General features: G+C 42.3%; 1 protein-coding gene across 1 annotated transcript in view; it reads right to left on the bottom strand.

Moving 5' to 3' along the window:
• Window positions 1–25,457, bottom strand: part of SLCO2B1 (solute carrier organic anion transporter family member 2B1) — an 87,110-nt gene that overhangs the window by 41,221 nt on the left and 20,432 nt on the right. Inside the window, exons 2-6 of the mRNA XM_044668145.1 lie at window positions 19,985–20,132; window positions 18,270–18,407; window positions 14,937–15,099; window positions 10,875–11,114; window positions 9,599–9,697 (exon numbers count right to left, since the gene is read on the bottom strand). Of these exons, the coding sequence (XP_044524080.1) occupies window positions 9,599–9,697; window positions 10,875–11,114; window positions 14,937–15,099; window positions 18,270–18,407; window positions 19,985–20,092 (748 nt within the window). The 5' untranslated portion in view covers window positions 20,093–20,132. The remainder of the gene's footprint in view (window positions 1–9,598; window positions 9,698–10,874; window positions 11,115–14,936; window positions 15,100–18,269; window positions 18,408–19,984; window positions 20,133–25,457) is intronic.

The raw sequence follows: 25,457 nt of genomic DNA, 5'->3' as shown, positions 1-25,457 counted from the left end.
AGAAGAATTGGGGAGGGGTTGCCCTAAAATGTGTATCCCCCAAACACTAATGGAGGGGTGAGGGTTTAGCATCTTGATTCTGGAGTCAGGGGATCTAGGTTGGAGACTTTTCTCATCTTTTTACTGACTGTGTGACCTTGGGCAAGTAATTTGAGCTCTCTGAGTAGCAGTCTCTTCATTTATAAAAAATGAGGGGGTTGGAATTGATAATCACTAACATTCCTCTAAGCTCTGAATCCTATGACCCACTTAGATTTTTAAAAGTCATCCGGAGAGTAAGTAAGCAACCCAAGGATGAAGAGAAAAGGGCACAGTTCTAGAAGACTCAGGCTAGGAATGTGGGCATCCAGAAGGATCCCAGGCTTGGGAGGAGGGCCAATGACAACAAAAAGAACCATCAAAACTATTCTGGAGGCAATAAAACCTCTAGGGGAACATCACAAGGCTCTGTCCTTGGCTCTGTTCTATTCAGCATTTTTGTCAACGATTTGGATGAATGCAGGAATGGCAGCAGAGCCTGGAGATGACATAAGGCTGGGAGGGACAAATGATATACTGCATGACAGAATCGGGACCTCAGAAGTTCCGAACAGCTCGGAACAATGGACCTGACACTTAAATGTCCATTTTTGTGGTAGGATGGAAAGAGCATTGAATTCGGAGTCAAGAGACCTGCGTTTGAGTCCCAGTCTACCACTAGTCACTTCTTTCTGGGTCTCAGTTTTCTCATCTGTATAATGGAGGTATTAAAACTGTTACCCATCGGGCTATCTTGGAAGGCAAGTGCTTTATAAACCCGAAAGCCCTCAGGATACTTCCCCCCCACCCCAGGAACTAAATTCAATGGGATGACATGTAATCCTGATGGGGTGGTAGCTGGGTACTCAGTGGATTGAGAGCCAAGCCTAGAGACAGGAGGTCCTAAGTTCAAATCTGGCTTCTGACACTTCCCAGCTGTGTGACCCTGGGCAAGTCACTTAACCCCCATTGTCTAGCCCTTATCACTTTAGGTAAGGGTTTTTTTAAAAAAAAAGAAAACTAGATGAAACCAAACAGGAATTACACTTGATGAGATAGTGGGAAATATTAGGACAAAATCCCCAAATTGAAAAAAAAATTGAAGAAAACATGTAATAGTGATGAATGTATTTAGGTAAAAGAAATATCAACCCCCAAAGTTGAAGAGGGGGTGGTTAGACAGCAAATAGTTCCTGTGATAATGGGGCTTTGGGAAGCCTTGCAAACTCGGTATGAGTTCATTGTATGGCAGTCAAGTGGTTAAAGAAGAGAATTCATTTTAGGTTCCATTAACAAGGAACACGGGGTTCAGCAATTGGAGAGAATAGTATTGTTGGGCTTTTCCCAGGTCATAACACACCTGGAGTATTTTATTCTGTTCCGAGCATCTTATTTAAGGAAGGGCATTGGCACTTGGGAATGACTTGAAGAGAGAAGGATGGTGAAAGGATTGGATGCCGTGCAGAGAGGTCTTTTAAGGAGCCAGGCAGCTGGGCGGCACAGTGGATAGAGAGCTGGGACTAGAATCAGGAAATCTGGCCTCACAAGCTGTGTGACCCTGAGCAAGTCACGTTATACTGTTTGCCTCACTTTCTTCATCTGTAAAATGAGCCGGGGAAGGAAATGGCAAACCGCTCTAATATCTCTGCCAAGAGACCCCCAAATGGGGTCACAAAGAGTCGGACGTGACTGAAATGACTGAACGACACACAAGACTTGCAGGGGGAGATCTCCAGTTATTTGAAGGGCCATCACATAAAAGAGGGATTAGACTGAAAGCACAATCAATCTCTTAAATATTTATTAAGTGTCTCCCATATGTCAGCCTATAAAGATGCTGGGGATACAAGTGCAGAAGAGAAACTGTCTTTACTCTCAAGGAGTTTCCATTTGACTTGAACTAAGAGCAAACAGGGAAGCTGCAAAATGGAAAGTTTTGAGCTGCCAGAAGGAAGATCTTGCTCTGATTCTGTTATTCTAAGGGTCTTTCTGGCTCTGACATTCATCCCTTCAGAGTGGCAGAGTCCCAGATTTGGAAGGGTCTCAGCATTTAGTTTCACCCATAATCCACACCAAGAATGGCTATAGATTCCCTTAGAAGTCATCATTTGGGGGCAGCGAGGTGAAATTGAGAGCCAGGTTTAGAGATGGGAGGACCTGGGTTCAAAACTGGCCTCAGACACTTTTTTGGCTGTGTGGCTCTGAGCAAGCCATTTAACCCCTTATTGTTCTTCTGCCTTGGAGCCGATACACAGTACTGACTCCAAGATAGAAGGTTAAGTTTTTTTTAAAGAAGTAATAGTGCAGTCTTTGCTTCAAGTCTTCCAATATGAAGGAACACACTGTCCCCCAAGATAGTTCTTTTCAGTATGGGATCTTGGGACAATTTATAAAGAGCACTGGATTTAGGGTTAGAGGTCCTGAGTTTCCTCATCTAGAAAATGAAGCAGTTTTACAAGAGAGCCTCAGAGGTACCTTCCTGCTCTAGATTTAAGATTCTATTATTAGAAAATTCTTTCTTTTTTCCTGTAACTTCCCTCCCATAATTCCCAGTTTTGTCCACAGCCCTCATCTCTTTCTCCAAGACAATCTTTCAAAGCCTAGAAGATGGCTATCACTTTCCTCCTAGGTCTTCTCTTGTCTGGATAAAATATCACCAGTTTCTTCAACTGATCCTGATATGGCAAAGTTTCCATTCCCCTTTCTAGCCTGGTCACCCTTCCCTGGGCTCATGCCAGCTTGTGCCTCTCTTGCCTCTCTTGTGGCCTCAGAACGGAACACTGCTGCTAGGCAGAGGACGGAGAGCTCCACTGATAATTGTTCCAGCTTAGAAGGGATCATTTTGTGGCAGCTTCATATCACATCACACAGAGGCTTTAGGAATGTTCTATACCATGCAGGGCTTTTGGAAACGGTTTTACAAGATTATTTTAGAGAGGAGGAAACTAAAACCTAGAAAAAGAAAGGGAACTGTCCAAGGTAAAATACAGTTGGTAAACAGCCTCCAAGCGCAGAGTTCTTTTTACTATCCCCTTGGTACCTCTTGTTTTTTTTTTTTCTTCTTTTTTAAACCCTTCACTTCCCTCTTAGAATCATTACTACGTCTTGGTTCCGAAGCAGAAGAATGGTAAGGGTTAGGCAATGAGGGTTAAGGGACTTGGGCAGGGTCACAAGGTTAGGGAAAATCTGAGGCTTGATTGAACCCAGGATCTTCCATCTCTAGATCTGGATCTCAATGCACTGAGCCATCCTGCTCCCTCTACCCTGATTCCTCTTTATGGGCATTATTACTGTGGACCTCTTGATAGTGAATTCAGAAAAAAATAGCCTGGTACCAATTCATGTCTTAGTAAGGATGTAGGGGGGAGTTTTTACGGGGCAGACTGCTCTGACTGTTAGGTTGCATTATTATGATTTTTATGGTGATAGAAAATATGGTTTCTCTCTTTCTATTTATAGTCTGGTCTGAGGCAAGACACAGGCCAGGAATGTGGGTAGAATATCCTCTAACTCATATTGGTTGATTGGTTGATGGTGAGCTTGTGGATTGTAAAATGGACTAGTGGATTCAGGTGAGAAGTCCCAGGTTGGCCAATTACTTATGTACATGGAGGGTGTTCTAGGATGGGGCACCATTATCAGAAAGAAATTTGGAAAAGGGCAACAAGAAGGGCCCTGGCTCTACATCAAGAAAGAATCATAGGTCTAAAGTGAAAAAGAATCTGAGACCATTTAGTTCAACTCTTTCTACATTATCCCATTTTACACATGAGGTAACTGAGGCCCCAAGGCCATATACTGGAAATCTGTTTGCTGGAATTTGACCCAGGAGTAAATTTTTGTGGTTCAGTTGTTTTCAGTTGTGTCTGACTCTTCATGACCCCAATTTGGGGTTTTCTTGAAAAGAATGCTGGACTGATTTGCCATTTCCTTTTCTGGTGCATTTTACAGATGAGGAAACTGAGGAAAACAGGGTTAAGTGACTTGCCTAGGGTCACATAGCTGGTGTATGAGGTCAATGATACTGGAATGTTTGCTATTTCCTTCTCCAGCTCATTGTACAAATGAGGAAACTGAGGCAAACAGGACTAAGTAACTTTTCCAGGGTCACATAGCTGGTAAATGTCTGAGGCCAGGTTTGAATTCAAGAAGATGAGCCTGGCACTCTATCCATTGTGCCTCCTAGCTGCCCAGGAGGAATTTAGAGTGATAATAATAGTAATAATACCTAACATTTACACAACATTTTAGGGTTTGTAAAACACTTAATAAATATCATCTCATTTTATACTCACACCAAACCTTGGACCAAGGAGCTTCTCTCCATTTTACAATTAAGGAAACTGAGGCAGACAGCATGCAAGTGACTTGCCCAAGATCATCCTTCTAGGAAGTGTCCATGGTAGGATTTCAGCAGAGGTCTTTCTAACTCCAGGCCCAGCATTCTATCCACTGTGTCACCTAAGCTATCTCATAATAACTCCCCTAGAAAGGGAGCCTTTAGGTTCCTCACAACAATCCTTCAAAGGAGGCAGTGCAAATATTGTTAGTCCTGTTTTATAGATAAGGCAAGAAAAAGAGAGAAGGACTTGTTAAAAGTTAAATAGCAGAGTCAGAATTTGAACTCAGGTCTTCTGATAGCAAATCTTATATTCTGAATAGCCTTTGTTAGGCTAGATTAGCTAATTGACTACCACATAGCTGGGCTGGGCAGAAATCATTCCTGCACATAGTATGGTGGGAAAAGCTCTGAATTTAGAGTCAGAAGCCCTGAGTTCAAGTCCTGACTCCCCCATTACTCTAGGCAAGTCAGGTCTCCAAACCTCTCTGAACCTCAGTTTTCCTATCTGTAAAATGAGAGGGTGAGATGAGATGATGTCTTTAGTTCCTCCCAGATCTAATGGTCTATGATTCTCTATTGATGTTTCATTCCCTTCCCCTGGTGTATTATTTCTAAATTTATATATTCTCCTTTCCTTTGTAAATAAGATCCCTAGGATGTGGTAAGGGAAAGGGGGAGGTGCCAATCTTTGGCATTCCATTACAGTGGCAATTGTAACAGAAGTGGGGAAGTCATCATGATGCCAGAGCAGGGGCTGCACATCCCTGAAACTAGGGAGCCAGCTAAACTCGGGGACTGGGGAGGTCAGGAAATTAAAGAGAATCAAGTAAGGTTTCAGAAATTAGTAGGAGACCCTTGTCGAGGGCCCTGGATTAGTACATGGAGGAAGCCAGAATCCTCAGAAAGCTGACACAGATCACTGAAGCATAAACCTCTGGGCTGGATACTTAGTAAATCCTCTTCTCTTTCTGGACCCTGGAGAATTTTCTAGCAATTGGAGGGCTCCAAAAGCAGGATGGGTAGAAGGTCCCTCCTCCCCAAGTCTTCCAGCAAGGTTGGATGACCATTTATTAGGGATTTTTTGGTTGTTCCACTCCTAGAGGACCAGACAACAAGCAGAGGGCTGTATCATTTGCTGACTGCTATTCTAGCCCAACCTCTCTCTCAACCAATAAGGAAACCTCCTGGTCAAACTCAGTCTTTTATCTCATTTTCAGAGAGGGATTAGATGGCTTCTAATTTCCAGCTCAGAGATTCAGTCTGAATTCTTTTTCTAGTTTTGTCCTGGTTTCCAAAAGATACAGAGAAGAGAGAGGGTTAATTTTTAAAAATCAGTATCTTTTGTTCTTAAATCACCTTGTATCCATCCCCTGGACCCTGGGAATAGCCATAGTTCTAGCCCAGCATCCTCAGCCATCATTCTTAGAAGCAACCTCTAAGGAGATGCAGCCTGGCAACTGTTCTTGCTGCTGCTCTGTCCCCAGTTCTAAAGACCCAGAAAGGAAAGTTTTTGCCACCCAAGTCCTGGGCCCCAATCAAGCGGTTCCACATCAGCGAACAGAAGTGATTTTATCAGTGGAAATGGCATTAAAGAAGAGGCTTTTTTGCCCCTGCACCCTAAGGACCATGGGACTTCTCAGTCTCACTTGCAGCTGAAACCTACCATATGTATGATGTCCCCCATTAGAACATGAGCTCCTTGAGATCAGGGGCTGTCTTATTTTTCTATTTGTATCCCCTTCACTTAGCACCATACTTTGCATATCATAACTGTTTAATAAATATTTCATTCATTCACTTATCCCTTGTCAGAGAATTGTTTCTGAAAACAAAAAATTTTAAAATAAAAAGAGGAAGATGAGAAAGCAATCAGCAAAACCAATCAGTACAATGAAAAATAAAATACACTAAAGTATAAAGTGCTAAAAGTACACCAAAATACAAACCAGACAACATATTTGCACAGACCTTCTTCCTCCCTCACCTCCATCAAATCTGCAGAGGAGCTGGGCGAGGTGTCTTCTCATAAGAGATAATCATATTAGTTCAAATAGGATGGCAAGCCAGGGAGCTATTTTATGGAGAAGATGGGAATCACTCCACTTACTCATAGGAAATGACTTATTCTAGATAGACCTGCTAATTTCTTCCTCTAGTGGGTGTCTATTCTTTTTAGATTTAGGACCACAAAGGCCTGAGCTTCATTCTGTTCTGCCTGGATCACAGGGTCTTAGCATCCAGGATTGTCAAGATAGAAGACTTCACAGGGTTTACAATAGGAAGGGACTTTAGAGACCATTAATTCCATGTCACCGATGGGAAAACTGAAGCCCAGAGAAGAAACTATTAGCCCTGGAGAGTACAGATATTAACTGGCAGAGCCAAGATCCAAGCTATTTACTCTACCTCTAAATACAGTGTTTTTTCAATTAATACTGCACTGTCTCTCTCAGAAGGAGGGAAAAGAAGTCAGAAAGCTAGGAATTAGGAAAGAATGAGTGAAACAAACAGCAAAGACCAATATTGACATGGATACTTGCTTATTGGTTGAGAGTGAGCCTGCAGTATAAAATGACCCAATGAGTTTGAGCTAGAGGAACAAAATGGCCCAATGGCAATTAATTGTTCTGGGATGGAAGAACACTTTTCTGGGTCAGGAAGGTGAGCAAGCAGTTCTTTGCTGGGAGGGGCTTCTACACTAGAACCCTTCATTAGCCCTAAGCATAAGGAACCTTAATTAAAGAATAAATTAATAATAAAATAAATAATCAAGAAATTAAAGGCAAAACAAAGTCATTATGCCAGTCCATCTAGGACCAGGCAGCTGGGCTTAGAATCAGGCCTTCAAACCTTGAGTTGCTACTTAATAGTTATGTGACCTTAAATAAATCTCTTCCTTTCTTTTCCTCTTTCCTAATCTATAAAATGAGGGTCATGTTAGAGGACTTCTGGGGTACCCTCCAGCTCTAAATCTGTGATCCTATGATATGCAGACTTTGGGGAACAGACGTACATAATTTTTTAAAAATTTAAATTGATAAATATATGTAATATGTATATATGATATATATACCCATAAGCACACATACACATATATATGGAAGATGAGAAAGAAATAAGCAAGACCTATCAATATATAATAAAATTTAAAATATATTAAAATTCTGACAACATATTCAATATTCCATGGACCCTCTTCTTCCTCCCCTTTACTTCCCTATCCCACCCCAAATCTGCAGAGGAATTAGGGGAGGTGTGTTTTTTATCATAAGAGATAATTGTAAGAGTTTAAATGAAATTCAAGGCAGCAGGCCAGGAGGTTGAATGTGTTTGAATGCATGTATTGTATAAATATATCTTTATCTCTTTATCTCTTTTTCTCTCCTTCCTTCTTTTTCTTTCTTTCTTTCTTTCTTTCTTTCTTTCTTTCTTTCTTTCTTTCTTTCTTTCTTTCTTTCTTTCTTTCTTTCTTTCTTTCTTTCTTTCTTTCTTTCTTTCTTCCTTTCTTTCTTTCTTTCTTTCTTTCTTTCTCTTTCTCTCTCATCTCTGCCTATCTTGCTGTCTCTCTCATCTCTGTCTTTCTGTCTATCTCTGTCTCCCTCTTCCTCTCTCCTCTCTGTCACTCTCTCTATCTCTCTGTCTGTCTCTCTCATCTCTGTCTCTGTCTGTCTCTCCCCACCCAAAGGTGAAGATGACAGTCCTCTGATCTCAGGTTTATAATCTAATAGGCAATGAATAGTTGGATGAAAGTGAGGTTTTGGAGAGTGAACCCCATGAGACTGTGCTACAGGAGAATATAAGAATTTTATAAATAACTAGGATACAAGGTAGAGTGTGAAAAGGGTAAAGGAGAGATCCAGAAAAGGAGCCCCAAGAAAATGTAAGGATGAGAAAGGGAGAAACTCAGGGAAGACTTCCTGGACATCAGGGCACCTGAGCTGGGCTTTGAAGGGAACAAGGGTCTTCTAACAGGTAGAAATGAGGAGAGAATGTATTCCAGGCGTAGGGAACCGTTTGTGTAAATGAGAATGAGGAGGGGGAAGGACAAATTGGAGAACATAGAATAAAATGATTTGAACGTAATTCAGCATGTGAAGGGGAATAATATGAAATCAGGCCAGGGTCCAAGAGGACCAATGATGAAGCAAGCTGCCTGATGCCTAACAGAGAGATAAGATCAGCACACAAAATGAGATGGACATTTTTGGACTGGTCAGTGTGGGAATTTGGCTTGACTATGTGTTTTTGTTATGAGGGTTTTATTTTACTTTTCTTTTCTTTTTCCCCCCAAAATGAAAGGGGAATATAGAAGGGAGAGAAAATAAACATTTGATGACTGAAAAAGAAAGTTAAAAAATACAACATAGGGGAAGACTGTGGGCTTCATTGACCCTTTCTTTCCCTGGGATTCCTTGTGGGGTGGCGGGGGTGGCCCCTGGGCTCACTTCCAGAAGCACAGGCTCACAGGTGCTGAGACTCTGGCTTTAGGAAGTTGCCACCACAAGCCAGAGACAGGTCCGGGCAGCTTGAAAACTGTGCTGGGCTATTTTCTCCTCCCTGCTCCACCCCAATTCGGTTCCTGTCTCCAGGAGAGCAGGGCTAGGGGCCTACTGTCTGGGCATCCTGTTCCTCCTTTGAAAGATCCACAGTCATCTTCCTGAGGCTTCAGCTCCTACTTTGAACTCAAAGAATAGTAACAGCAGGACCCTTTTGTCTACATTGTTTTAAAACCGTACAAACACTTTTTTTTCAAGACCATGGCTATTAAAAGGCCTGTTTCCCCCTTCCCTTCCCTCCCCACCTCCTCAACTAAAATCCATCTCGCCTCCTAAATCAGCCAATCAGCACTTATTAAACACCTGTTATATGCCAGGCAGTGAGCTAGGCACTGGGGATACAAGTAGAAAAAATGAAACTTCAGGATAAGGGGTTTATTTCCTTGGGGCTCCCTACATACTATCTAGCACAAGACTTTCAGAAGAGATAACATCAATTGGAGGCTGCAGTAAAACTGGCTGTTAAGTCCCATTAATATTGTTCCGTGTTGTCTCTGGATCTCTGGGATTATCATTTCCTCCATTTTCTTCCCTCTTCTCCTTTTTCTCCAGTGGAAGAAGGATGTAAAGAAAAGAGGAGATTAGGGAAAGGGAACTCACTTTCAATTTATTCCCTCTTCTTCTTCATCTCCAGTGGAAGAAGGACACAAAGAAGAGGGAAAATTAGGAAAAGGGAACTCACCTTCAGGCATCCGATCAATATCCACATAAAACCTCAGCATGAGGCCTCCAAGCCCATAAGCCATCCCTGGTCCAATGAGAGTCACAGCAAACAGGATTCCTGTTCGTGGCATAGAGTCTTTGGTCAAGGCCTAGCCCAGGACTTGTCCTAAATCCTGATACATCCCTCTCACTCTCCCAAAGTTTCACAGAATCTCTGAGTTGGAAGAGATCTCAGATGACCCTTGTTCTAAGCCTGGACTCAAACAAGAATTCCTTCTATAAGTGTCCCTTGACAAGTAACCATCCATCCTCTGCTTGAAGACTTCCAATAATGGGGAATTTCCTTAGATGGTTTATTCCATCTTTTTTTTTTTTGACAGTTTATTACATCTTGAGCTAGCCTCATACTCAAATCTAAGCCAAACATGCCTCAAAACTCTTCTATACTTTCTACTTAGCCACTTCCCTCTATTTAAAAAATTAATCTTATTCTTTCCAATGAGGAGATCCTCTTCCCACTTTCTGCATTGGGAAAAATGAAACAAAGATAAATCCTTTGTAACAAACATGTATAGTCAAGCAAAAGAAATTTCTACATTGGCCAAGTCCAAAAATATATTTCTCATTCTATACCTTGAATTCATCACTATTCTGTAAGGAGGCTGGTTCAAAGCACTTCTTTCCAATAATTTAGTGTCAAAAATATCCCTACCACTTCCAGAAAGACTTCTTGTTCACTTAACCCCCATGGCCCAGCCCTTACCGCTCTTCTGCCTTGTAATCAATATACAATATTGATTCCAACATGGAAGGTAAGGATATAAAAAAAGACTTCTTATTTTGATCAGAGATAGGCTAACAGTTGCTTTCCCTCCATACTTATTGTCTAGATAAGGAAATCTCTTAGATGCTCTCTTAGCCCTAAGCTCAAAGTGACCTTTTTTCTTCTATCTTAGAATAAACCTAACTCTTAACTCCCAACTGCTCTGATAACTTCTAAGTCCAACTCTAAGTCAACTCCAAGTCAAATTTGAATTTCATCTCCATCCTTGGTCCAAACCCTTTATCCTTGCATTAATCTTACTCCTACCTTCAACTCTACCTCCAAATCTAAACCCCATCTGAATAGTATATCCAATTCTGAAATTGAAAACCATCCTCACCCTTACCCTAAATCCCAATGCTAATTCTAACACCAATCTCACTCATAATTCTATTTGGAAAGCCTTTACCAGCCCCAATCCCTCTTCCAGCCCCCTAAGATCCTGACTAAGGGTACCATATTTGACTCTTACCTAAGTAGAGGGGAGAGTTGTTGGAGTGGGCAAAGTCATCAATGTAGGAAATTCCAAAGGGTTGGATGGGCACAGCACCCACACCAAGCAGAGTCTGTGCCAGGAACATGAGCCCCACCACCACCATCTGTGGAGCCTCCGAATATGAGGCACAGCTGCTATTGCTTGGGGCTGGGATGGAGGCCAGTGCTGGGGTCTGGGACGGCGTGCAGAGGGAAGAAGCAGAGTCCTGAGGCAGGTCTGTGGAAACAGATTTAACAGGTAAATGGGGATGTTGGGAAAATCAGTCACACTCAGCTCATTCATTACTTATCCTCTTCACTTATCCCTAGTTCAGCCTCTCTTCTCCATTTAAGCTTATTTGTATTATGGTCTCTGCCCTCGCCTCCTTTCCTTTTTCCTGATAAGAGAGGAAAGAATACCAACCTAAATAACAGGATCACTGAATTAGGATCCAGAACATCTGTTATTTACTATTTGTGTGACCTTGGAAAAATTATTTTCCCTCTCTGGGTCTCAGTTTCTTTGCTCCTAAAATTAGGGAGTTAGACTAGAAACACATTCTAAACCTGGCATCCATGAACTTAGTTTAAAAATATTTTTACAACAATTTTTAATGTAATTGGCCTCCTTTGTAGATCCTACATATATTATTTTATGTATTTAAAAATATTATTTTGGAGAAGGGGTTGAGAGTGTTGCTCAGATTACTGGAAAAGGGATCCGTGGCATAAAGATGGTTAAAAACTCCTAGATTAGATGTCTCTTTGGCCCTTTCCAACTCTGAATTCCAGATTTATGACTAACTTCCTATATAATCCTGTGCTTGGATTCTTTCTTTATAAAAAGGTAGAGTTTGACTAGAGAGTCTCTGAGGTCCCTTCTAGACTTTAATAATTCCTAAAATATTGGATTAGATTGCCTTTTTCCCCCTTGAGTTCAAATTTATACCCTTTACATCTATTTTTGGATTTATTTAGAGTTTATTTCAGGACACATCCTCTCTGAGTAATAAAAGCATGCCCTCAAAGAAGAACAGTCAATAATATTTGCTCACCTCATAGCTGTAAATATTTAGTGAACTAACTTTGTAAGACTCATTAATACATACACACATAATATGTATTTTTGGGTATTTGTATAAGTGTTCACACTGTGTCTCTAAAGCAAGCCTTTCATTCCAGGGAGACCATACTGGTAATAGTATTGAATTTGAGTCATTGGACTTGGGTTCAACTCTCAACTCTCTTATTAATTGTATATGATCTTATATGACTTCTCTTCTCTCCTGAGGCTTTGATTTCTTCCTCTAAAGTTTATGGGTTAGGATTAAATGGTATCTAACATTCCTTCCAGCTCTGAAATCCTATGATCTCTGTTCCAATATTCCTTCTAGGTTGAATATTCCAAGTGATGTTCTAGCTATAATATCCTATGTTCTATGCCCTTGTCAGGATGCACTGTGGTATAGTGGAAAGAGAACCGGATTTGAAGCTAGAGGACCAATATACAAATCCTGACCCTGCTACTCACTTCCCTTTGTGACTCTGAGTAAGCCCCTTAACATCTCTGGGTCCAAATCTCCTTGGACTGTGGAATGAGGTTGTTAGATTAAATGACCACTAAGGTGCTTTCTGACCTTCTGTGTTCTAGGGCCCTTCCAGTTCTATGATCATATATCTCTACTTTTCCATTTACCTTGTAGAGTTATAACCTTTCTGAGGATCTTTCCTGGGCCTTCTTCTCTTTTTCTTTTATATTTTCATTTGGCTATCTCATCAGTTCCCATGGAATCAATTTATATCTCTATGCAGATGATTCTCAGATCTCTATATCCAGCCTTAACTTCTTTCCTAACCTCCAGTCTTGCATCTCCAGTGCCAATTGGACAGCTCAAACTGGATATACTTTTTAAACTCAACATGACCAAAACTGAACTCATTATCTTTCCCCCCAAACCTGCCCCTCTTCCTAACATCCTATTATTGTTGAGAGTACAACCATTCTCCCAAACACCCATCCCTACAACCTAGGTGTCATCCCTGAGCTCCCACTCTCTCTCTCAGCCTTCCATGTCCAATCAAGTGCCAAAATTCTATCCATTCTACATTGAAAACATTTTTTTTTGTAAATACTCCCTTCTCTCCTCTGACTCTACTGGCACTCTAAGGTAGGTCCTCATCACTCCATACTCGGACTATTGCAATAACCTTCTGGTTGGCCTTCTTGCATCAAATCTAGTACGTTCCCCATTCAGCTGTCATATTGAACTATCTAAAGCTCCAAGTTTACTATATCACAGCCCCTATTCAATAGATTACAGTGTTCTTATTACCTCTAGGATCAAATATAAAATCTTTTAAAGCCTTTTATAACCTGGCCCCTTCCTACCTTTCCAATCTTACACCTTATATCCTCTCCCTCCCACATTTTTGGTGAGTCAGTGTCACTGGTCTCTTTGCTGTTCCTTGAACAAGGTACTTTACCTCCCAACTCTGGGCATTTTCATTAGCTGTTCCCCATCCCTAGAATTTTCTCCCTTCTCACCTCTACTTCCAGGCTCTCTTTGCTTCCTTTAAGTCTCAGCTAAAGTCCCATCTTCTACAAAAAGCCTTTCTCAGTCTTCCTTTAGGGCCTTCTCTCTGAGAGATTACCTCCCATTTACCTTCTAACTATATTGTATATACATAATTGTTTGCATGTTGTGTCTTCCATTACTGATCTCTCTTTGAAAGGGTCATTTATTTATCTATTCATTCATTCATTCCTTCATTCATTCATCTGTCCATTTATCTATTTACTTATTCGCCTGTTCATTCATGCATCTATCTATCTGTCTGTAGTTTGTCATTTGCCTGCCTGCCTGTTTACCTGTCTCCCTGTCTGTCTGTCTATCAGTCTGCTTGACTGTCTGTCTGTCTATTTTTGCTATACTTTGTATCCCTAGCACTTAGCAGGACATTTGACAAGTGCTGGGTCCCTAACTTACTATGTGACTTTGGATAATAAGTCACTTGTCTTTGGATCTCAGTTTTCTTATGAAAAAAAAAAAGACAGATGAGATTGGACTAGATGTCCCAGCTTTAAACTTCTTAAAAATTTTGTTTTCATCTCCTTTAGCACCCAGCTCTTCTTTTTCATGCATATTCTCTCTCTCTCTCTCTCTCTCTCTCTCTCTCTCTCTCTCTGCCTCTCTCTGTCTCTCTGCTTCTCTCTGTCTCTCTCTGTCTCTCTCTCTCTGTCTCTCTCTCTCTGTCTCTCTCTCTCTCTCTCTCTCTCTCTGTCTCTGTCTCTCTCTCTCTCTCTCTTTCCCTCTCTCTCTCTCTCTCCTCTTTTACTTCTGCCTGTGTCTTTCCACTGCATTAAAAATACCTGTCCACCACCTCCTCTTTTCTTTCACTATCAAAGTTGTAGAAAGAGTCATCTATACTTGTTGACGCCATTTTCTCCTGGCCTCACTTCTCAGTCCCCTGTACTCTGGTGTTGGGATACACCACCTTCTCACCTTCTCACAAACAGGTCCCAACAATCAAATGCAATAGCTTTCAAGCAGTCTTTCTCATGCAAATTCCCTGAAGTTTTACACTTTCTGAGGCTATTGCAGTAGCCTTCTGTCTGCAATAGTCTAGAAATTATAAAACGTTCCCCTTCTGCACCCATTTAGTTTCCAAATCTTATTGATCCTACCTCCAAAACATTTCTCATCTTGGTCACTTCCTCTCCACTCACACTGATATCATCCTAATTCAGGTTCTCACCACCTCTTTCTTGCTTGGCCTCCTAATCAGTCTCTACCTTCCTCCAATCTCTTTCCTCTTTAATCCGTCCTTCAAACACTTGCCAAAATAATCTTCCAAAAAGACAAGTTATTGGCTTGTTCTGGACTATTTATTGACCCCTCCCCACCCCCATTACCTAGAGAATTCATTAGATTGGCATTCAAGGCTCACTAGAATTTTATATCTCTCCATTTTTCACTACTCCTCACAAGGACTCTATGTTCCATGAACTGGATGAGATTGCCTCACAGGCTCTCAATGGACTGGCTCCAGGCTCCCTCACCAAGGTCAACGTGGTCATAACGATAGGGCTCAGCGATGAAGTGGGGAAGGCTCATGAGGAGCCCTGCCAGCGCGACTAGGATAGCTCCAAGGCCAATCAGACGGGGCCGGTGGACCCGGCTCCCAAAGTAGCTCACAAACACGATGAGGGCTGTGTTTCCCACCTGCAAGGAAGAAGAGTGAGGGAGGGGTAAAAGGATAACAGGGTGACTTCCTCTCCATGAGCCACTATGTGGTAGACTAAGAATCTCCTTGGACTTGGAGTAAGGAAACCTGAGGTCCAATCCCAGCTCTAATACCTACCAATGGTGTGGGGCCAAACCCAAGTCCTTTCATTGCTCTGCTCCTCAGTTTATTCCTCTGTAAAATGGGGATAATAATCCTTGCACAATCAACCTTAGGAGGTGGTGTGGACTAGTTGGCAGAGAGCTGACCTTGACATATTTTTGAGAAAGATCATGGATTGAGGTAGGGACAATCATGCTTCTGAACCATCAAAGGGAGAACTTCCACCCTGAGAAGCCCCACGCCCCCACGGTTCATCTGAAAACCAAATCTTTCTTGATTTTGGTCCCTACATAGCCACATGGGGGTGGTGTGAAGATCTGATGTTGTGGAAATTTACATGATTTAAAGCTGATTCAAGGCAGCATTTACTTCATATCTGGCTCCTAAGAGTCTAAGAATGGAGGAAAATGACTTGGAGCCAGAAGATGTTGCTTTGATTCCTGACTCTGCCATTAACTCTAAGTGTGACTTCAGAAAAGTCTTTGAATCTTTCTGGCTGCAGTTTTCCCCCCTAAAAAACAGAGGGATATTAGGCTAGATGTACTCTAAAGTTCTTTCCCATTCGAGCCCTCCAAAACCTCAGCATCCCTTTCCCTTAGACCTCAAACTAACTTGATGCTGAGAATGGATATCATCTATTATATTGTTATCTCCACATATTGGGGTCTCCTCATCCACTCCCCTGTCTTCAGGTAGCTTGTTCCAAGAGGTTTCCTACCATATTTCATTTCTATTCCCAGAGATCATGCCTTCACCCTCATTCCTACCTTGTTGTTTGGTTGTTTCATATTTCATTCATATCATTCATGTTTCATTCATATCTGAATGCTTTTTTTTGCAAAGATATTAGAGTGGTTTGCCATTCCCTTCCCCAGCTAATTTTATATCTGAGAAACTGAGGCAAACATGGTGAAGTGACTTGTCCATCGACACACAGCAAGTGTCTGAGGTCAGATTTGAACTCAGGATGATAAGCCTGACTCCAGGCCTGGTTCTTTTCACTGATCCACCGAGCCGCTCCCAGGCCTACCTAGTAATCCTCAAAGAGAGAATAAGCATGGGAGATATTGCCAACCCCAGGTGTGCCTCATCAAGTCAGGGCATGTACCCACTGATTCAAAGGAAGATTCAAAGGAAGATTCTGGGAGCAGCTAGTAGAAAAGGGGTAACACTGGATCATTTGGGACATAGACCTTCTGGAGATCTACTGGTATGGCCAGGTAGAAGCACAGAATCCAAAAGCTGCAATAGATTGAAAGACCCCTAGCCTAGAAGTCACCAGACCTTGAATATCTAGTTTCTTCTCTCTGACTACCCTGCTATGTAATCCTGAGCAAACTGAAGAATTGCTGCGGCTTCATTTTCCTCCTGTGCATGATAAGAGGTTGAACTAATTGATCTTTGAAGTTCTTTCTCACCCTGAATCACCATGAGTCAAGTTATTGAATCAAGGGCTGCTTCGGAAATTTGCCACATGACCTGGGACAATGGATTTTTCTTTCCTGAGCCTCATTTTCTCCTATGTGAGATTACTGGATGTTCACCAGCTCTATGATCCCACAATGAGTCCTTTGAGACCCTCTGTTCTAACATTCTCATTTTACAGAGGAGAAAACAGGGGGTCAGAAAAGAGGTCAGTTGCCTAAAGCAAGAGGAAGCTGGGTGGTGCAGTTGGATAAAGCCCAGCAACTGGATAATCTCCGCTTTCCGTTCTTAAGATCCAAAGGCCAGGAAGGATGGTGGTGGCATGGTGGTGGTAGTAAGCATTTAGTGACTTGTAACAACTGTGCTGTGTAGTGGGGATGAAAGACAACCCCAATTCCCCTTAAAGGCATCTGCCCAGGTCCAGTCTTCATAAAAGCAAACCTGGGTAGGAGTTTACTAACTGTTCATAGGCTAACAGAATGCCAGAGCTGGAAAGGACCTCAGAACATAGAATAATAGAAAGCAGTTTGACTGATCAAAGTATATTTGAGGAGAAAGAATGGTATTCTAGAACTTAGAACTCAATCTCTCTGAGGGACCTTAGAACACAGAAAGTTAGACCTGAGGGGACACCCCCTCTACTTTTCCAGGAGTTGATACCCACTTCAAAGTCAGAGATAAGCTAAATTGGTGGGTTGTTGTGGTTGGAAAGGACAAGGGAGCTCCTGGAAGAGGGAATAGGATTGGGTGGGTTGGAATATTGGAGCTCTTTCTGGCCTTTAAACCTCCATCCTGGAGTTGAATGAGGAATGGCTTTCTCCATCCCACTTTCCATGTTCTGTCCCTTCTGACTCAGTTATAAGCCCATTCCCCTAGAGGTCTTCCAGGAATACAAAGGGCACACAACTACCCCACCCTCTTCCTCCTTTTCTCTCTCCCCATCCTCAAGGACTCCTCTAATTACCTTTTAAGGTCTGAGATCAATTCCAACATAGGTCAGTTCAAACACAGAATGTCAGAACTGGGAGGGACCTTAGAACATAGAATGTTAGAACTGGAAGGAACCTTTAGAATATAGAATGTTAGAACTGGAAGGAACCTTTAGAACATGGAATGTTAGAACTGGAAGGAACCTTTAGAACATAGAATGTTAGAACTGGAAGGAACCTTTAGAATATAGAATGTTAGAACTGGAAGGAACCTTTAGAACATAGAATGTTAGAACTGGAAGGAACCTTTAGAACATAGAATGTTAGAACTGGTAGGGTCTGGAGAGATCATCTAGCCTAAACCTTCACTTCTATAGAGACATATACCCCTGGAGATGGGATATGACTTGTAGATGGTCACAGAGTGTTAGTGATAGAACTGAAGTCCAGCTGTCTTCATATTACATGGTGTTGCTTCTTGAAGAAGTCAATTCTTATTTTTGAAGATATTGAGTGAGTCCCTGAAGGCCTGAATTCAAGGAAGTATCTCTGGGGAGACCAACTTCAGCAAAGGGTCAGGGGTCTTGGGCACAGCCAGCAGGAGAGAACCGGGACAAGGCAGGTAAAGGGAGACACTCCTTTAGGGGGCCAGGATAGAGTGGAGTACAGCAGGGCTGGGGGATTGGACGTACCTCATTGAAGGCAGCCAGGAGTCCTGAGGTCTGACTGGATAGGCCAAAGCGCTTCTCTATGGTGGAGATGGAGCTCTTCAGGTAGCCTGAAATCATGAGCTGGGCCAGCTGCAGGAGGCTGTGGCAGAGCACAAAGAACTGCAGGGACACAGAAGGGGACAGAATGAGGGAGTAATGATGGAGAGGGGAGAGGCAGAGACAAAAGAGAGGGAGGGAAAGGCAAAAGAGAGAGGGATGAAGGGACAGATAGACAGAAGAAAAGAAGGGAGAGACAGCAGGGGTGGGAGAGTTAGAAGAGGGAGAAAGGAGAAGCAAAAGAGCAACAGAAGGAGGGAGAAAGGCAGAAGAGGGAAGGAAAAGAGAAGAGGGAAAAATAGAGGAAAGGGAGAGACAGAAGATGGGGAAGTGGTTTATTGTGAGAGGAAAGGTGTAGGGAGAGAAATTATTAATTTCTCTTAAGCAGGACCCCCAGGAGGTAGAGAGGGATGGGGAAAGAGACAAAGGTCCTAGGTCTCTCAGGTAGCTTGTGTTGTCAGTGGAAGTAGAATAGAGGTGCAGAACTCCAAAAAAGTTATTTGTTGGTGGCAACTTAAGTTTGTGGATTGTAAATGTTCTTCCTAGACCTCCGCCTACACCCCCCCCTCCCCGCCTTGTCAGGAACTAGTTGCCTACCTCAAAGTCAGAGATAAGCTAAATTGGTTGCTGTGGTTGGAAAGGGTAAGGGAACTCCTGGAAGGAGTAGGGTTGGGTTGGGGAGTGGATATCCCCATCCCACTGTACATATTTTGTTCATTATGACTCAGTTATGAGACCTTTCACCCAGAGATCTTCTGGGAATGAATGAGCACAACCATCCCTATTCTCCTCCTTTTCCTTCCTTTTACACCCCAAAACTCTTCTAATTTATGCACAATTCAGGAAAATCCTAGGCCATTTTATCATCATCCTATCCCCTATCCCCATTCTGGCCCCAAGTTCTTGGGATGCTCCCTCCCCTGCCCTTCTTCAGCCAGAACTCTGGGTTTACTAGTTCTTTTCTTTTTTTAAACCTTTGCCTTCTATCTTAGAATCAATACTAAATGTCCAAGACAGAAGAGTAATAAGGACTAGGCAATTAGGATTAAGTGATTTTCCCAGGGTCACAAAGCTAGGAAGTCTCTAAGGCCAAATTTGAACCTAGGACCTTCCATCTTTAGACCTGGCTCTCTATCCACTGAGCTACCCATCTACCCCAATTACCAATTATTTGAAAGAGACTGAGACAGAGAGAAAACTGAAGAAGAAAGTGAGGACAAAAATGACTCATTTAATTAATAAAAATAATTTTTGGAATAATAGTCATTTTGGCCAACCTGCTTCTTTAGAGTAGAGAATTAACAGTTGATTTTTTTGTATTTATAGGTTTTTATTGATCCCATTTGTAGATTATCTGTCTTTCCCTCTTTGACTGGGGGCTCTCTAGAGAACAATACCAGCTGTATCTCTTCCCAGTGCTAGGCTCTACCCTTGAGGGTCTGGAAACTTAAGCTACAAGCCATACCTTCCCCCAAACTTCATCATCTGCAGAGCCCTGAACCTCGTTTCTTACTTGTTCTTATAAAGGTTTGTTGATTTGAAGATGAAGATTCCCCTGAACCCCTCTTCTCTAGGAGAAGCCACTGACAGACTCCATCAGCCCTTCCTCTCCCAAGATCCCCTGGAGGTCGATTTTGTACCTTGATGCTGAGGAATAGATTTGAACAGAACCTCTTCGGGACTGGCCCAACATGGCTTTTAGATGGGGGTTTACTGCTCATCTTGACCTCAGTGCTTGGATCTGGCATTTCAACCTTCCACTGGGCTGGTCCTGTGACGAGATGAAACCTAACATGGAAGAGAAAGAGATTAGATTATGGGATTATTCAGGAGGTCGAGCTCTTCTCCTAAAAACCTGTTCACTTAATTAGCTCATTGGTGAGCTTTGGCCAGTCTTTTCCATTCTGTCTCTTCTTTCTTCCCCCAGAACTGGCCATCCTTAGATAGCCACTAAGACATTCTTAATCCCTTCATACTTTTCTCCTCGTCAACCACTCAATTAGGGACCATATTTATAATTTATGTCAAATAAGGAATACTATATGGGAGGAAGAGGTCTGGGCTAAGAGTTTACAAATTGCTTTCACAAAAATCATCTCATCTCATCTCATCCTGTCGCTAGACCTAACAACTTTTGGCTTTGATCTCTACCCTGGAATATGATACAGTAAAGGTGTAGGGAAGTTCATGAGCCTTAAGACTAAACCAAGAAACCATTTGCTGAACATCTGACTCCCAAGAGTCCAAAAATGGAGGCACTGGACTTGAAGCTAGAATCCTTTGGTCTGATTTCTCTTGCTCTGCAATGAACTCACATTGTGACTTTGGAGAAATAATTTAACTTCTCTGTGCCTTTTTATTTCCTTGTAAAATGAGGGAACAGGAGTAGAGGAACTCCAAAGTTCTTTCCAGCTATAGAATTTTTCTTTCAATAGCATCCCTTTCTAGGAAACTCATATCTTCTTGGCACCTCCTGTCCTGGGGCCCCTTCTGTCCTTCTGGTTGGAGATCATGGGAGGTGGACACCTAGGAGCTCCTCCCTCCATACTTCTCCTCGTTTTAAGGATGGCACCCAGGGGATGTTCTTCATTTCCTCCCTGACTAGTTTCTTAGACTTACTCATCTCCAGAAGCTCATCATTCTACAATGTGAAATCAACTCCAAAACACATGCCTTCTCAGATTGTTTCCTTTTTCAGCTGCATAATGTCATGCACCTGAATCTGGGTAACTTTTCTCCCCATACCCTGCTTTTAAGTTTCTTTTTATATGTTGTCCCCCACCCCCACCCCATTCGTTTGTGAGCTCTTTGAAGACAAGGATTGCTGTGATGTCTTTCTATGTATCCCCAGCACTTAACACAGTTCCTGGCATGTAGAAGGTATTTAATAAATATTTATTGACTCTGACTCTACCTCTCTGGGGCAGCTTGGTGGTGCAGTGGATAGGATTCTGGGCCTGGAGTCAGGAAGATTCATCTTCCTGAGTTCGGATCTGGCCTCAGACACTTACTAGATGGGTGACCCTGGGCAAGTCACTTACCCTTGTTTGCCTTAGTTTCCTCATCTGTAAAATGAGCTAAAAAAGGAAGTTGCAAAGCATTGCAGTGTCTCTGCCTGAAAAAACCCCAAATGGGATCACAAAGAGTCAGACAGGACTGAAACAACTCAACAACAACAAAACTCTCTTTTCTCCTCCTCACTCCCCATTTGATGACAAAAAATGAGTAATATCTCCTCTTAAATGGCTATATCCACTGATTGGGGCCACTTTATCCATTCTCCATTAAAATTAGGAGTAAATTATTATTATTTCCATTTTATAGGAAAAGAAATTAAAGCCCAGAGAAGAGCAGTTAACTTCCCAAGGTCACCTGAACTCAGGTCTTTTGACTCTCAGGTTCTCCCTCTATCTCCCACTATCCTTTTTTTCCTTTAAGACCTAACTCAGGTGTCCCCTCCTCAGTGAAGTCTTCCCTGATTCACCTGGCTAGCCCCTACTACTCTTCTGCATTGGAACCAATACATAGTATTGATTATATGGTGAAAGTAAGGGTTTTAAAAAGTGGGATGGGCAGCTAGGTGGCACAGTGGATTGAGATACAGACCAAGAGATGGGACATTCTGGGTTCAAATCTGCCCTCCAACATTTCCTAGTTATGTGACCCTGGGCAAGTCCCCATTGTCTAGCCTTTACCACTCTTCTGCCTTGGAACCAATACTTAATACTGATTCAAAGACAAAGATAAGAACTTTAAAAGGGGGGGGGATTGCTTATGAAATGGCCAGTCTCTCTGTTTCCAGCTAATTTTTCCATTTAGATTTTATATAACTCCTTCTGTTGCCTGCTGTATTCCAACCAAACCAGCCTTCCTGCTTTTCTCTATACAGGACATTCCATCTCCCATCTCGGCAGGGTGCTTGGCATGCTCTCCAAGACTCATCTCCGCCCCCTTGGAATCTCTGGCTCCTTCCTAGAAGGACTCCCACTTCCTCTGCACAAAGTTTTCTCCTAGCCAGTTTGTTTGGCTCTCTCTTTCCACCAGACTACTTGGTGTGCTTTTTGTGTAGACTGAAGATTTTTCTAGCTGTACCATTTTGTAGTTATCTTCCACAGCTTCCCCCACTTTATTCCGCTGGCTCCCCTCTTCATGCTGAGATTAAATAACATCTCTTCTTAGATCTTTATCTCTTACTAGATCCTTGCTTAAAGTCTTGGCAGCTGGGGAGGACCTGCCGGAGCTGGAGCTCTACTGGCATCATCTTAAGAGTCTGAGATGTGCTTTCCAAGGGCCTGCTTAGTTCCAGAGAAAATGAGCTGGACGTTCTCAGAACTGATTCTTGGAAGAGCTCAGATTTGAAAACTGGAAGTGATTTTAAGAGATCATCTAACCTGACGTTAAATTCATTTTACAATGAAACTGAATGAATAAAATGAATCACAATTCATCAGACCATTAAATTCATTTTATGGTGAGGAAACTGGACTCAACTCAAACAGAGGAAATGACTGGCCTAAGGCCACACAGGCAAGAGGAAGCAGAGGTGTCTTAAATCCAAATCTAGTGATTTTTTTTACTATTTCCCAGGGATTTGGGGAAACTGAGGCAATCTTATAGCTGAGGAGATATCCCTCAGCTCCTTTGGTTTTTTTAAATCAGATAGGACTAACATAGCTGAAAGCCAGCCTGTCTGGAGGTGAAGGGAGTGAGGTTGTAAAAAGACAAGCCCAGGACCTCTGGCTTGAATAGGGATGTTCAGGGACATCAAGGTGATGGTACCTGCTGAGAACACTAACTCCCTTGTTGCCCTGGGAAGCCAAATAATCATCTAACAAAGACTGACCTCCAAGCTCTACCTAGAAACTCCCTCTGACTGCCTTCTTTCTTCTCTCCAATCCCCTGCTTCCCATAAGGAAGTCTCCTTTGTTGTCTCCATTCCTCCCACCTTTTAGATTCTCTCTATGTCTCCTCTGGGAGTTTCTCCTCATTTAGTTCCCCTCAAAGACACAAGAAATGCCACAGGGCTGGAAGACACCTCCTCTAGGTATATCATCCATTTCTCTCCCTCCATAACCTGTGGGCATCCTTTGGGACTTATTTTCTCTGGAAATCCTGCCTGTAGTCTAATGAAAAGAATCCTAGCCTAAGAATCAGTAGCCATGGGATTTAGTCAGGTTCCACTACTAACTTGCTGTGATATTTTAGCATCCTTTTCCCTTTCTATATCCCAGTTTGGGTTTCTATAAAATAAAGGAGTGGCGCAGTAGATAGAGTACTAGACTTGGAATCAGGAAGATTCATCTTCATGAGTTCAAATCTCAGATACTTACTAGCTGTGTGACCCTGGGCAAGTCACTTAACCTATTTACTTTAGTTTCCTCCTCTGTAAAATGAGCTGGAAAAGGAAATGGCAAACCCCTCTAGTATCATTGCCAAGAACATCTGGACACAACTGAAAAACAACTCAATGACAGAGTATACAATCTTGCTAATAAATGTCATTTCCATAGCATTTAAATTTTATCCAATGCTTTCTTCTCAATTCTGTGAGATAGGTAGTACATTATCCCAGTTTTACAGTGGAGGAGACTGAGGGTCAGAGAAGCTGAGTTATTTGTCCAGGGTCACACAGCTAGCAGTGCCAAAACCGAAACCCAGCTTTCCTAACTCTTTTTTTTTCCTAACTCAAGTCCAGCATTCTTCCCAACTCACCAGTCCACCTCTCCATTTTCTAAGTATTCCTCTTTGATTTCTCTCCTTAAATTTATTTTAAAATACTACCCAACCTAGTCCTATTTATCACCATTTTTGCCATACCTTTGTAAAATTTACCAGAAATTGGTATTGAATTATGCTTTTAAAGAGCTTCCCCATCCCTATGAGGAAGGTGGAAGGAAGCTTCTTATCTTGACTTTTGCAGATGCAGGACCTGAAGCTCAGAGAAGAGAGGAGACTTCCCCAGGAATACAGAGCCAGCATGTCGTAGAGCTGATCCCCAAATCTAGTTCAGGGCTCACTCTCCCGGAGAAGTACAAACAGCATTTGACCTGGAGTCAGGAAACAAGGGTTCAAAGCCTTCCTCTGACTTCTCCTGGCTGTGTGATCCTGGGTAAATCACTTCCCTTTTCTGGGCTACATTTTTCACTATTATAAGGACCCATTCATTCAGTTCAACCTGTTTCTTAGTCTCTTCTATATGCAGAATATTGTGATAGACTGCAGAGAGGGAGGCAAAGTTTAGGTAGATAAGAAAAGGTCATTGTCCAAACAAAATGTAGGAGGGGGCAATACAAACACAGAGAACTCTGGTACACAAATAACATGCTACAGGGGCAGGAGTGCGTGAGAGGGAGAAAAGGGATGTGAAAAGTGAAGGGCTATGGGAGGGAGGCACTTGGAAACCTCCGAACCTGAGACTTCTTAAGGTTGTCTTGTGCTGAAGAGGGAATTGTATATTAGGAAAGGAATGAGTCACACACTGACCCAAAGAAAATGGGGGGATGAAAGAATGATTGACAAGCCAGGAATCAGCTAATTTAGAGGGCATAGTTAAGTCCTGCTCCTTTAAGAAGCAGGGCAATAGTGTAACGAGCACTAAAGTGTGGGGTTTGAAGAACTGAGTATGAATCCTGGATCCGCCACTTATTAGTTGTGTGACCCTGAGCAAGTTGCTTAATTTTTCTCTGCTTCCTTTTTCTCAACTGTAAAACAGAGATAAGAATAGTATCTACTTCACTGGGTTGTGGTGAGGATCAAAAGAGATATTTGAAAAGTGCTTAATATAATGACTAATACATAGTAGATTCATTAAAAAAAAAAACCTTTACCTTCTATCTTAGCATCAATTCTAAGACAGAAGAGTAGGCTAGGCAATTGGGGTTAAGTGACTTGCTCAGGGTCACACAGCTAGGAAGTATCTGAGACCAGATTTAAACCCAGGTCCTCCCAACTCCAGGTCTATAGCTCTATCCATTGTGCTACCTAGCTATTCCACATAGTAAGTTTTTTTCTCCTCTCTCCCTCCCTCTTTCTTTTTTCTTTTTCTTTCTTCCTTCCTTTCTTTCTCCCTTCCTTCCTTTCTCCCTTCCTTCCTTTCTCCCTTCCTTCCTTTCT

Source organism: Gracilinanus agilis, chromosome 3 (assembly GCF_016433145.1).
Source record: "Gracilinanus agilis isolate LMUSP501 chromosome 3, AgileGrace, whole genome shotgun sequence".
In the NCBI taxonomy this organism is placed as follows: domain Eukaryota; kingdom Metazoa; phylum Chordata; class Mammalia; order Didelphimorphia; family Didelphidae; genus Gracilinanus; species Gracilinanus agilis.
The sequence above is the reverse complement of the archived record's forward strand: the minus strand, read 5'-3'. Positions and strand labels throughout refer to the sequence as shown.